This window comes from Phodopus roborovskii, unplaced genomic scaffold, assembly GCF_943737965.1.
Source record: "Phodopus roborovskii unplaced genomic scaffold, PHOROB, whole genome shotgun sequence".
NCBI classification, from domain to species: domain Eukaryota; kingdom Metazoa; phylum Chordata; class Mammalia; order Rodentia; family Cricetidae; genus Phodopus; species Phodopus roborovskii.
Window position 1 is genome coordinate 826,042 of NW_026126542.1, and position 12,951 is coordinate 838,992.

Below are 12,951 nucleotides of genomic sequence, written 5' to 3' on the forward strand. Positions count from 1 at the left end.
TCGAGTCTCTAAATCCAAACATCACTCCAGCTGCTCAAATGTGCCTCTGGCTCTGTATGCAAGATCTGCTCTCCAGCATCATCTTACTTTACTAGGAAGAAACCACGGTATATGGACTCCGTGGCTTTAGGAAAAGGAGGGCTGACCCTTAGAAGACACAATAAGGCCGCTAACACCAAAGATGACCAAGATGCTGAGATATAAAAAGGCATAGAACACTATAAAAATTTATCTGATGTTCATACAGCATATCCTATGCTCATGTCCTGATACACTACATCCAATATAAGCCCTATTACTTGGAAAACTAAAACAGATGCTGGGAAAACAGGTAATAGCAAGTGAAGGCAGGATTCAGCAACTGCTGTGTCATTTCTACTCAATCTCAGAGGCGCTAAATATCACGTAATGGTTTTCCTATAGAGACCCATGTAGAACTTGAGGTATTTGATGATTCAAAATGCTTTGTACATAGAAGGCTATGGAATTATGTCCATAATGTTGAATGTCTTATTATCTAAATAATATAAAACATTACAAATAACTTGGCCCCAAGAGAGTAAGATCTAAGTACTGGGGCCAGTAGAAACTTTCTAGTTTCCCAAGTGCCTTACTCGCTCAGCTTAGCAGTCAGCCACCCAACAAGACCATGATACCATAATTAAAGTTTATTATTTTTTTTCTCTTAATGAACTAAGACAAACTCAAGTGCAAGTTCTCACTAGAGTGAGACGGGAATGGTTTGCCTTTCCCCTGTCCCTCTACCTACACTACAGAGTACCAGGTATGAACAGGAGAACATGCAAAACATGATGGTGGTGCTTATTCTTCAATCATTGCTTACATTTTGTACATATACAGGACAAAAGACAGCTTCCACCATTGCGCTGACTTAGTTTTATGTCAATTCGACACAAGCTAGAGTCATCTGAGAAGAGAGAATTGCAATTGAGAAAATGCTTCCATAAGACCAGGCTTTAAACAACCCTATAGGGGATTTTCTTAATTAGTGATTGATGGGAGAGGGTCTAGATCAGCATGAGTGGTGCTACTCCGTGGGCTGGCGGTCCTGGCTGCTATAAGAAAGCCAAATGAGCAAGCCATAGAGAGAAAGTCAGTAAGCAGCACTCCTCCATGGCCTCTGCATCAGCTCCTACCCATAGGTTCCTGCCCTGCTTGAATTATTGCCCTGAATTCTTGCAGTGATGTACTGTTTGCTACCTGGAAGTGTAGGCGAACTCATTCCTCTTCAAGTTGCTTTTATTTATAGTGTTTCATCATAGCAATAGAAACCCTAATGAAGACAACCATTAAAAGGGAATATGAGAGGGGTACCTCTTATTCATATTTCCATGTTTATATATAAGTATTAAATTCATTGGCACAAGACTGTTGTGAGATATATACCCCACCCGCACCTGTTGCACTGAAAACGCCTATTGGAGCATGGGGATGGGTGTGGATTTCCCAGGCTTTATAAGATAGATAATGGGTTCAGTGGGCAACCTTGGGGGCAGGGGGTGGGAGACACACGAGAAAAAAACATGGACCAGTGAATGATGGAAAGTACGGAATGGACTGGTAAGAGACAAGGGAAGCACACTGAGAAATCACAGCTCGTCCAAAGGTTGTGGATGTAGTAAGATATGGAGACGGTACTCGACCCATTCCCACCCCACTTCACCAACCTGAAAAACACAGACAGCCCTTGTTATTGAGATATAGCTATAATGTGGACTTTGGTACTTATCCCTGATGAATTTAGTATCAAAGTGTTTTGTTTGATTTTAAAAGTAAAAATTGAACTAATGCTGAAAACTAGTCTTCTTCCCTGGATTTTGTCAGTAACTCTGATCAGCCACTTGACAAAAACTTTGTAGTTTATCTAGTATAAGCTCAGTAATTTAATTTTTTTTTTAAGAAAAAAGCTTTATAGGACTACATGTCTATGTATATTTCTCCCACTTTTCATGAGTGATTTTAGAAGGAAAAAAGTAGTAATAACTAAAAATGGCATTTCTGGGTTTTTTAAAAAAGAATTTATTTTATAAGGGCTGACTTACTATTTTGGCATATACCAAATATGAGGTAAAAACAATCTATCAAAACTAGTAATAAAAATAATTTTCCAGTACTACAATTACATAAACTCTTAAATTAGTTTAGTTTCTTTTAAATAATTGTTTAAAAAATAGATTACATTGGAAGTATTTTTTTTTTTTCTATATAAATTCTAACACTCCTGGCTTTGGTTCTCTTAAATCAGTAACTGGAGAACAAGCTTGAGAAAGAAGTGGCTTACATTTTCACATATCCATCCATCTACTCATTTTATTCTCAAAATTGCAATTAGATCAAGTCCTTCTGCACATGTATTAGTATTCTTAAGCTGAACTGCAACTTAAAATTTCAATTTTTAAAGAAACTGCTATGTAGCAACTGAACTGAGGTGAGTGAAGGTATGTGAACCAATCCCAAAAACCAAATGAGAAGCCTGAATATTGAAATATAAAGGGCATGGGATCAAACAGAAAAAAAAAATATTAAGACTCACTGTTTAGCAAGAAGGAACTATACAATTATTTTGTACCCAAAGGAATGCCGGCTCATAACAAAATAAATAAAACAAAAGGTTTCTTACAGACTTTTAAGCTATAGATGAAGAATACATAGTTAGCCAGTCAGTTCATGCAACCATGGCATTGAGAAAGAAAGCAATATTGCACTAAAAGGGGAATTTCTTAGGATGAATCTACCCCTCTTACTGACTCAAAGTCACCAGCCATTTCTTGTATGCATTGGCATACCTGGCTTGCTCTACATTCCGACAAGTGGATAATACCTGATCAATAAACCTGTGCTCCATCTCTAGGCCTAGCGAGTCTGGAGCTGGGGTCCGCTTCAGGCGCTTGGTTTCCTGGGAATAGCCTTGTTTGCTAGAGTCGTTCAGTCCATCCACTTCCATTGCCTGAGATAGTTGGGGGCTGGCTGGAATCAGGTGCACATCATTCAAAGCACCCCCAGAGCAGTCTGCGGGTGACAGGTGAGTCAAGCTTTGAGGATACCTGCCATTTAAGTGGTGTTGAAGGTAGAAAACATGCCGCCTGTGATGGAGGATGGGGTGAAAAATAACATCATCACAAAAATCAAGATTTCCAGGCAAAAGAAGTTGCTAATTTAAAAATACACAGTATTAGCTCATACCAGCACTGTCCCCGGGAAGGTGAGTTTGTTCTAATTCTAACATGAATTAATTATATAAAATAAAATACCACCTTCATTTATCTTAGAAGTTAATTCATAAACAAGATACATTGAACAGTCCCTCCAGACTAGAGGCACAGTTCATAGTCTCTATCTAGTCCTTTCTGAAGACATGTTTATTGCATCTGTGTGTGTGTGTGTGTGTGTGTGTGTGTGTGTGGTATGTATGGGTACAGAAGTCATTTCTCTCTTTCCAAATTTGAGGGGTAGAACTCATGCCATCAGGTTAGTTGGCAAGCACTTTTGCTCACTGAGCCATCCCACCAGTCCCTAGTCGTTTTTAAAGTCTGAAGAGCACGTCTGTAGCAGTTGGTCTTATTTACACTTTCTCCTAAACCTCAACTGTAGTCTTCCATATCAGTGTTTGGTTGAGACTCTGAGCAAAGCACATAAAAAATGCCACTCCTGCTTTCAATCTAAGAGCAGCTGTCACCTGGAATTGCTTATTAAAATGAAAACTGTTCTGCATGATCCTTAAACAGTTTCTATGGTGCACACATCTGCTATACAAACTATGACATGACATAGGAGGTCCTAAGTTATTACATCTCATTCATTCAAGTGCTAAGGCCTTGGCATCAATGTTTTAAGTCTCCTCAGCATTGCTACTGTGATAAGGAAGTCAAAATAGCAACAAAGTCACTAACACAATAGACATACTCCTGTCTACTCATGAAGAGAAAACACCACTGTCTATTTATGAAGGTTCTAAAAGAGGAAAGATAATGTCTGCCTTCCTTCTGAGTGTACTTAGTGTGAATTACAACTAACAGGCAAGCCAAGCAGTCCATGAGAAAGACTAGACTGGAGAAACAGAGATTTTATAGTCATTATCCTTGCCTAGCACAGACCAGTCTTTTGTTTATAGACTGAATCCTGTGGCATGAAGTAGAATTCGGACTTATAAAGATGGAGACACTTCCAAACAAATAAAGATCCAAAATAAATGAAGCAAAGTGTAAACTCACCTGGGCTTCATTCCAGAATTAAGTTTATGTATCAAATGCACTCAAAACCCAGGTTAATAAAATTGATGGCCTTTTTGATTGTGGTTATAATTAAGATAATTAATGTGCAGGCCATTAGAATAGAGAAAAGATAAATCTTACCTGATATCCATAGTCTAATCATTAGTCTCAATCCTGACTACATCAAAATGGTTTGGAAGGTTTTACTTTTCTTAAAACACCGCAGCATTCCATCCCTGATATGTTTACTGTCAGGATCTCCAAAGGGTCATCTTTATGTTTTGTTTTGTTTCTATACTATTTTGGAAATAGCACATGTCATTCTGTTGTGTACTTAAGGGTGAATCTAAGCCACAGGCAAAGATGTGTGTGAGAAACCTGATATGAATGCTAACAATGGTAATAAGGATGGACAAAAGTCCTTCCTCAATCAGGAAACCAGATGGAATATTTATGCTCTCAGACAGGGGCCAGATATAACAGGTTCTGTAGTCAAAAACCAGTTAGTCTCAGGACATGGATTTTCTCTTCTCTTACCTATGACACCAAAGGGTTTCATGTCCTGGATAGGAATTAATAAGATCTGTGCAGAATTCCACTTCTTCTTCTAGGAGCTGTGTAAGACTTATCCTTGGTTCCTCTGTTGAAGCTGATGCTTCTTCATCTTTTGGCTCATTTTTCAACGAGTTTTGCTGTAGTACATAAGTGTCCGTCCCAGTCTGGCCAATCAGAGACTTTAACAAAAACTGGCGATAGTGAAATCCACTGTGGTCTGAAACATGCATGGATGCCCAGTGTTTAGTAGACGACAGCTCATCAAGAAGGATCTTGTAGAAAGAAAACAGGAAGTGAGAAGAACATTGCAAAGGCTTTCCTTCTCCATCCCTTGTACACAAAGTCCCACACAATGCTCTCTTAGAAACCGAACGCATGTGCTAGCTCCCTCGTCCCTTATAAAGGGAAAAATCTTTTTTTCTTTCCTCCTTTCTTTCTTTCTTTTTTTCTTTCTTTCTTTCTTTTTTTGAGTACAGAGTTTATCACCTAACCACACTGTGAATGACCAACAAATTCAAAATTAAAGAACTTTTGGGTATTTATTTACAATTAATACTATTGCAGAAGGAAAAATACATAACATAAATTCAGGTGATTTTGATTCATATTATATTCAACAATTACAATTCCACTTGTATGAATATGCACTATACTTTCAGTAAGAGATCCTTCCTGCTTTTCACAATAAATGACATACAGGCAAAGACTGTGCCTATTTGTTCCAACTTCTTAATCCCAAGAGCTAAGCACAAACTATGATGCACAAACACTACGATTTTCCAGGGACTCACAATTGTCACTCTTTGCCTCAAACTGATTGTAATGAATGGATGAGACACAATTAGGTTCTGAATTTCAAAAGGAATGCTGAAGATTTTTAACATCTGTGAAGAAGTATTATTTGGCACTGGTTTGAACAGGTGGCTAATCAATGAAGCGTGCCATCACAAACCTGACATGTTACATTAGGGGTGTTGTTGGGGTTTGTTTAGTTTTGAGACAGAGTCTCATTCTGTAGCTTGGACTTCCTGGATCTCACTATGTAGCCCAGACTGGCCTCAGACTAGCAGTGATCCTCCTGCTTCAGCTTCCTAAGTGCTGGGAGGACAAGTGGGAGTCCCCATGTCTGGCTTCTATAGAGGGTTTTCAGGCAAGCTAAAGAAAAGACCACACACTTGTGAGCAGAGAACAATGCAGATCTAATGACCTCCGCCTGCTTCAGAGACCCTGGCAAATGCTTTTCCTGTACAAAGATCCTCTCCACATGTCTCACATACCTTTTCTTTTTCAGAAGAAAACTTCCCTTTCTGCACCCCCACAGTACTTGCACATTTTCACATAAAGAACTGTTGCATGTGTCTTCATTATCACTAAATGTAAGGATGTTTTATTGTTAATGTGACAAATTTGTTCAGGATATTTATCCTCCCTGAGTTGGTGTTTCTATTATCTTCTTTCTGCTCACTAGCATTAGAGTAGATATGCAAATACTTTATGAATGAATGAGAAATTTAATGAAGGCAGGGCTAAGATTAGTAGCCTGGATGGGCAAAGTATATCATTTAAATGTTTTCAAATCTCCTTTAAATTTTTTTTTCTTAAATATTTTATTTATTTATTTTGAAACAGGGTCTGGTGATATAGTCCAGGCTTGCCTAGAACTCATGATCCTTCTGCATCACACCCTGTGAACTGGATCCTTAACTTCTAATGGGTTCAATCACTGTTACTACATCTATTTACAGAGCTATAGCTGGCAAGTCTCCAAGAAAAACATCTGGTTTCAGAGCCATTTCTACTTGAGCCTGTATCTGAAGCATTTTAAGGTTGCTATTATTAATGACTCAGCCCACTGTCTGTAGGGGCAGTTAGTCATCTACAGAAGTTAGTCTGGCTTCTCCATATGGATTGACAATACTATAGCTATCTAACTTTCCATGTTGTATATAACAACATGGAAAACCTTTGTAGATTATTTCTGACTAGATATTTCCCTATTTAAAAAAAAAAAGCTTTAATTTATTATTTAATAATACATAGGTGAAAGCAAATTAATTATTTTAGAAACAATCTTAAAGGGGCTGGGGAGATGGCTCAGTTGGTGAAGTGCTTGCCACATAAGCAATACAGACCCCTAGCACCCATAGAAACAGCTGGGCACTGGGGCAAACATCTGCAATCCAGTGTTAGGGAGATAGAGATGGGAGGATCTCTGGGGTTTGTTGGTGAGTAAGCTCCAGGTCCAGAGAGACTGTATCTCAAAAAGGCGGGGGCTGGATACAGGTCTCCATGGTAAACGTTCCCAGTGCCCATGATGAAGAAAGCCAGGCATGGCTGCACATGCCTGGATCAGCACCCAGCACTGGGGATCAGAAACAGGGAGATGCTAAGAACTCACTGGCCAGCCAGCTAGACAGAATGGTGAGTTTCTGGTACAGTAACAGATTCTGTAGCCAGGCACTAAGATAAAGAGCAAGAGAAGATGATGCTTGACGGCTTGCTCTGGTGCATACAGGTATGCTTACCTATCCACTCACAAGTATACAACACAGGGGTGGGAGGGGAGAGAGGGAGGGAGGGAGGAGGAGGGACAAAGGGCAACTGAGGTGGTGGAGCAAAGCAACTGAAAGACCCCCACATCAACCTTTGGCCTCTACATTCACAGATGTTTGTGAATGTGTCCAGATTAAGAAAAAAAACAAAAAACCCACTCTATTTTGTATGTAAGGATGCATCTCAAGTCAGAGAAGAAACAAGGAACTTCAGAGCATTTTTTTATTTTAGGTTTTTTCCTTTAAAAAAAAAAATAGAATAAAAGGATACGCAGGCAATGATTTAAAAACAAGGACAACAATTACTTTTAAGTGAATGGCCTAAGTGTCAGGTACTGCACTAGAATGTACCTTAAGTGCCTTTATTCTCTTCTAACTTCCATATAAAAAGGTGAATAAGTAAACATAGCCACAGGGCTATGGAACAGAGGGGTTGATTTGTTCAAAACGAAATGCTGAAAACACACACGCCAACAGTCATACACATTTTTAATAACTTTTCCCCCTGGCTATACAAGTGATTGTCATGGTTAGGTTTTGTCAACATGACACACACTTAACTCATTTACAAAAAATGCATCTTAATTCGGAAAATTCCTCTATAAGACTGGCCTGCAGACAAGAGTGGTACTTGTCTTGATTACTGACCGATGTGGGAGGGCCCATGGCAAGGCAGGCAGTGCCATCTCTGGGCAGGTGGTCCTGTATGGTGCAAGTAAACAGGCTGAGCAAACTACGAAGAGCAAGCCAATCAGCAGTGCTCTTCCATGGCCTCTGCTGCAGTACCTGCCTCCAGGTTTCTGCTGAGTTCCTGCCCTGACTTCACTTCGTGATAGTGTGAACTGAGTTATAAGATGAAATAAACCCAACCCTAACTAACACAGTGGTAAAACTGATCATTATAAAACAGCACTAAGATGGAGGAATAGAAAAGACACATCACGCATTAACCCACTGGGAGATAACTTCTGAACTGATTCTATTCTGCTTAAAACATAAGCACATTAGTAATGGCTAATCTTACTGGCAGCTGGATTTACAATCAACTCTGAAATACACTTCTGGGTATGCCTATGCAGATATTTCCATATTGATTTAACTAGGGCAGACCCATCGTGAATGCCAGCAGAACTACCTTGTGGGTTGAACCCCAGACCTAAGAGGAAAGAGCTGAAAAGCAGCATTCCTCACTCTAGTTCCCGACTGAGGACTAAATGTGGCCAGCTGCCTCAAGCTCCTGCTGCCACCCTTTTTCCTCCATGATGGATTAAGTCCATTCGATTAACAGAATTCTATATTCTCTCTCAATCTCTTCTCTCTCAATCTCTTCTCTCTCTCTCTCTCTCTCTCTCTCTCTCTCTCTCTCTCTCTCTCTCTCTCTAAGAGAATGTAAAGCTGTTTTCCAAAATGATGGCCCTAGATCACATTCCTACCAGACAATGAAGGGCCCCTTCTCCCATCCTCAGTGACTTCCACTATTATCTGCCATTGTTGTTACCGTTCTAGCTGGTATGAAACCATGTTTCACTCACTGTGGTTATGATTTGCATTCCCCTCCTTTGTTAATGATGTCAAATGTCTTTTGTGTCTTTATCAGACATTTGTACATCTCTATTTTTTTTTCAGTGACATGATAATCAACTTAAAAAAATTTTGATAATCAACTTTTTATTGGCTAGTCCCAAAACATTTTGTTCCCTTATACTATTCTACTCCCCCCAGAAATTAATTAAAATTTACAAAAGTATGTGTTTATTTAGGTACATTAATCATCCATTGCTCTATAACTTTTATTCAGACTAAAACATTATGAGCTTATTACTAAAAACAAGCAACCCAAACCATAACAACACTGTATGTACACATGAACACCAGTGGGCATTTACTATGTCCCAGTACTGTCCAACTGCTCAAAAGCATTAAATGTTATTAGTGCTTCATTAAATGCCAATGTACTCACTAAACCTGTAAAGTCTATACTACATTTACTTATGCCAATAACCTACCATAAACATTTTTGTTTAAATAATCCAATAAAGAATGATTGTTAGTAGACTAACATTCTCTAACTTGTGATGGACTATAATGTTAATGAATCCCTCACTTCAGATGGCAAGCCTTTCTAGTTTTCCCAATTACAAACACTTTCCTAAATCAAACCTTCAGTGTTTACTGAGTTCTAGTTAAGAATACTCTGACAACCACTCCATGTGGATTCTCCTGTCCAATGTGGACCATGCACTGGACCAATTCCACAGGACAGCTGTTGAGGAATTACCATCATACTCTACTCATAGGAAATTCGGGTTAGAGAGGCTGGGTAGCTTCCTTGAGGCTACACAGCCAATTTGTAGAACAGCTAGAATACAAACTAGGTTCCTATGATCACTGAGTTGCCCCTTTAATTACCATACCATACCTGCTATCTTTGCCACTGTTTCTTTAGGTAAGATGAAGTCCATGAAACAGAACTGCTATGACTCTGCCTTCTTTAAAATTTAAATGTGATCTCATTGTCTTTTATTAAGACTGCAGCAACTTTTACAGAGCTCAGTGTTACCCTCTCAGCAGTACTGGCCCTCTAGCACTTTACGATACTATTTTCAACTTTCTACCCTTGAAATAATGCTAGCCCATTTGTAAGTATTTTGCTTTTAAGATGTTTTCTTTTATTATTATTATCTTTGTTTTGCAGAACTAGTGCTTGGGCCACTCAGCTCTCTTCTCTAACCTTCTCACTTCTGTTTTGAGATGAGATTCCACTCAGGTGCCCATTCATATCATCTTTGAACTCGTTCTGTAGTCCAGGCTGCATCAAGCATGTGTTCCTCCTGCCAGAGCTTTAGAGTAGCTGTGATTACAAGTGTGCACCATCATTCTCAGACTAACACACACTTCTCAGTTTGTTTACTACATCCTCTCAGAGACAAAGCACAGAGTATGTTCCAGCTGGGTCCAAAGGCTTACAGCACCAGAAAGAGGATTAAAAATGAAGAAAATCAGTAGTTTTCTGAGAACTGAAGAGCAGTGCAGCGGTATCAGTGACAGGAAGCACAGCAAGTCCTAAGGGCAGCCCCAGGGAGGGAGACTCACTGTGAGCTCCGCAGTAGATCCAGGCAGCGGAGTCAAAACTCATCAATAAGCTATACATGTAACATAAGATGCTTTCGAGTAACCAGGAATTTCACCTTGGCCCATGGCCTTTGACATTATGAGGATGTGCCTTGAAAGGGTCCAGGACTAACAGGAAAGTTTCCAGTAACATTTCATCTCACTGGCCTTTCAGTCCCATGTCTCCCCCAAGGCTCGGCCCCCAGCATCGTGCTAGAGAGTAGAGGTGGGAGCTGCAGTACTCGACATCCCTGCCAGTACACATGGCCTGTAGGTGTCTACACTCAGCAGCAGTTTCTAGCAAACTATTTCCAGTGGTCCCAACTGGAGCTCCCCAGACCACTAAGGGTTACACTACTCTCTAACTGTGAATGGGCTTTCTCAACTAGAGCTCTAAATGGTAAAGATAAGACCTTTACTGTAACCCTAGTACCTAGTACAACAGCTAGGAATGACAGTACTAAAGTATTTCTCATGAATAAACCGAACTGAGACAATCATGCACACCAGCTGCTCATTTTACCTAACCTTTTTATTGGTGGAAGGACAGAGAAAGAAACCTGTATGAGAGAAACTCAGTATTCTCAACAAAGTACTCAGGCCATCCTCATACTAACCTCAAGAGAGACAGTGGAGTAGAGTCCTTATTTTAAAAATAAAATCTCAAGGAATTGCTTTCCATGTAGGGGTCAAATATGAATTCAGACTGATGTAACTCTAAGCCTCTGCTCTGCTGACTCCTTTGGGTGCTTGCCTCCTGAAACTCACAGACATATGAACAGAAATGGAAAGGTCTACTCTTCTATAAGTGTTGGCTTAAATTCCCTTGTAAGTGACAACTATATTTACCCTGGAAGACTTCTGGCTAGGACACAGGGAGGAAAGGGTAACAGGGAAGGAAGAGAGGATGTTGCTGGTGAGTCAGTCACAGCTACAGGAAGTTCTCTGTGAATTGAAATCACTACTGGGGCATGCTGACCTTCAACTTCACCTCTTTTAATTGTCCCAACCCTAGGGAGCTTTTAGAAAAGCACTATATATTCTTATGGTATTCTAACACCATAAATAGCAAAGGAAAATGGAGATGGTTTTGTAACAGAAAAGCGAACATGGGGATATCTGGCTATCACTATGATGGGTAAGAACTAAATACTCCAGCTGATGAAACTGTGGCAAAAACTAAAGCCTCAAAATACTCTGAAAACCTCTATTCCCCACTTCTAAAGATAAAGGGAAAAGATAAGTGGTGAGAGCCATACTGAACCCATGTAAAAGATGTCATAGGCCTGCGGGGGCCTCGGGAATCCCAAGATGAGTCACAGGCTCTGCCAAGTTTGCCCCTGCTCTCGCCTTTCCTTTCAGAGAGCGAAGGGCATAAAGACTGTGTTGGTTCAGCTCATTGACTTGTGTCCAGAGATCACCATGAATAATTTCAATTCTAAGTAGTTTAATAATCTTAATGAGTTGTACTGACCCTTCCTATTTGGTTCTGCATGCCTTTAGTCTAGAAATGTATTTCCTTTACCAATGTCCCAAGCATCACCTGTGGGGAATGCAAACCCTTCTGTAATTATGAGGCTTTCTCTGGAAACCACAACTGTCTTGATCCTCTGGGGCTGCTGGCGCATTACTTTCCAGGATAAATTACTACAGAGATTTAAAGGGCGGGTGGGCAGTCTGAGCCATGGAGAAAGAATAACAGCCCTACCTTGAGATCCAGCTTGGCCACATTCTGTAAAACCCAGATTCGATGGGACCAGGCATTATAGTTGCTGGGATATCTTCCTGCTGCCTCACTGCAGACTTCCATCTCTTCCTGTATTATTCGCTGTGTCCTCTCAGCAGGAACTGGTCCTAAGTTTCCTTTGGCCACAGAAGGAGGCAAGGAAGTTTCCTGACATAACTGCTGCAGCACCCAGCGCCTGTTAACACAGATGGCATCAGAGGAGGGAAGAACACAAGTGAGACAGCAAAAACAATCCAATTTCCTTGTTCTTAGTTTCCATGCACAGAGATGCAAAATAACAGTTGTCTATAAGCTCAGGTTTGGGACTGTCAGGGGGCTGCTGCTGCTACGCTCTGGAATACAGTTCAGTTTGGCAACATGAGCCAGAAGGGACATGAAAATGACAAACAGGAAAGAGAAACTTCTCTAAAACTTTAAAAATCTATCAAAAAGAGAAGGTCATCACTCCAAAATGGCAACTTCCAAACTCTGCTTGGCCAGGGAGTACAAAGAGAGCCAGTCTATGTGCTTGTGTGTGATGGGCTAGGTGCAGGGCTGACTATGGATGATGGCAGGCAGGAGCAGACTTATACCTTCAATCATAATTGCATGCCTCACCCACATTTGTTTGCAAACAAAAAGCTTCATCTTGATAGCTTCCACTAAGCAAAATATTGACATTACAGCATAAATTGCAGAAAGAAACAAAAGACATTGGAGCATCAAGGTATAATATGTCCTCAATCACAGATTCTCCTTTTGTCTACGTATAATT

The 12,951-nt window shown here is 40.2% G+C and overlaps 1 protein-coding gene across 1 annotated transcript in view; it reads right to left on the bottom strand.

The window, feature by feature from the left end:
- Window positions 1-2,632: 2,632 nt before the first annotated feature.
- Window positions 2,633-12,951, bottom strand: part of Ptar1 (protein prenyltransferase alpha subunit repeat containing 1) — a 31,953-nt gene continuing 21,634 nt past the window's right edge. The window contains exons 5-7 of the mRNA XM_051200136.1: window positions 12,159-12,372; window positions 4,770-5,059; window positions 2,633-3,104 (exon numbers count right to left, since the gene is read on the bottom strand). Coding sequence (XP_051056093.1) covers window positions 2,762-3,104; window positions 4,770-5,059; window positions 12,159-12,372 — 847 coding nt within the window. The 3' untranslated portion in view covers window positions 2,633-2,761. The remainder of the gene's footprint in view (window positions 3,105-4,769; window positions 5,060-12,158; window positions 12,373-12,951) is intronic.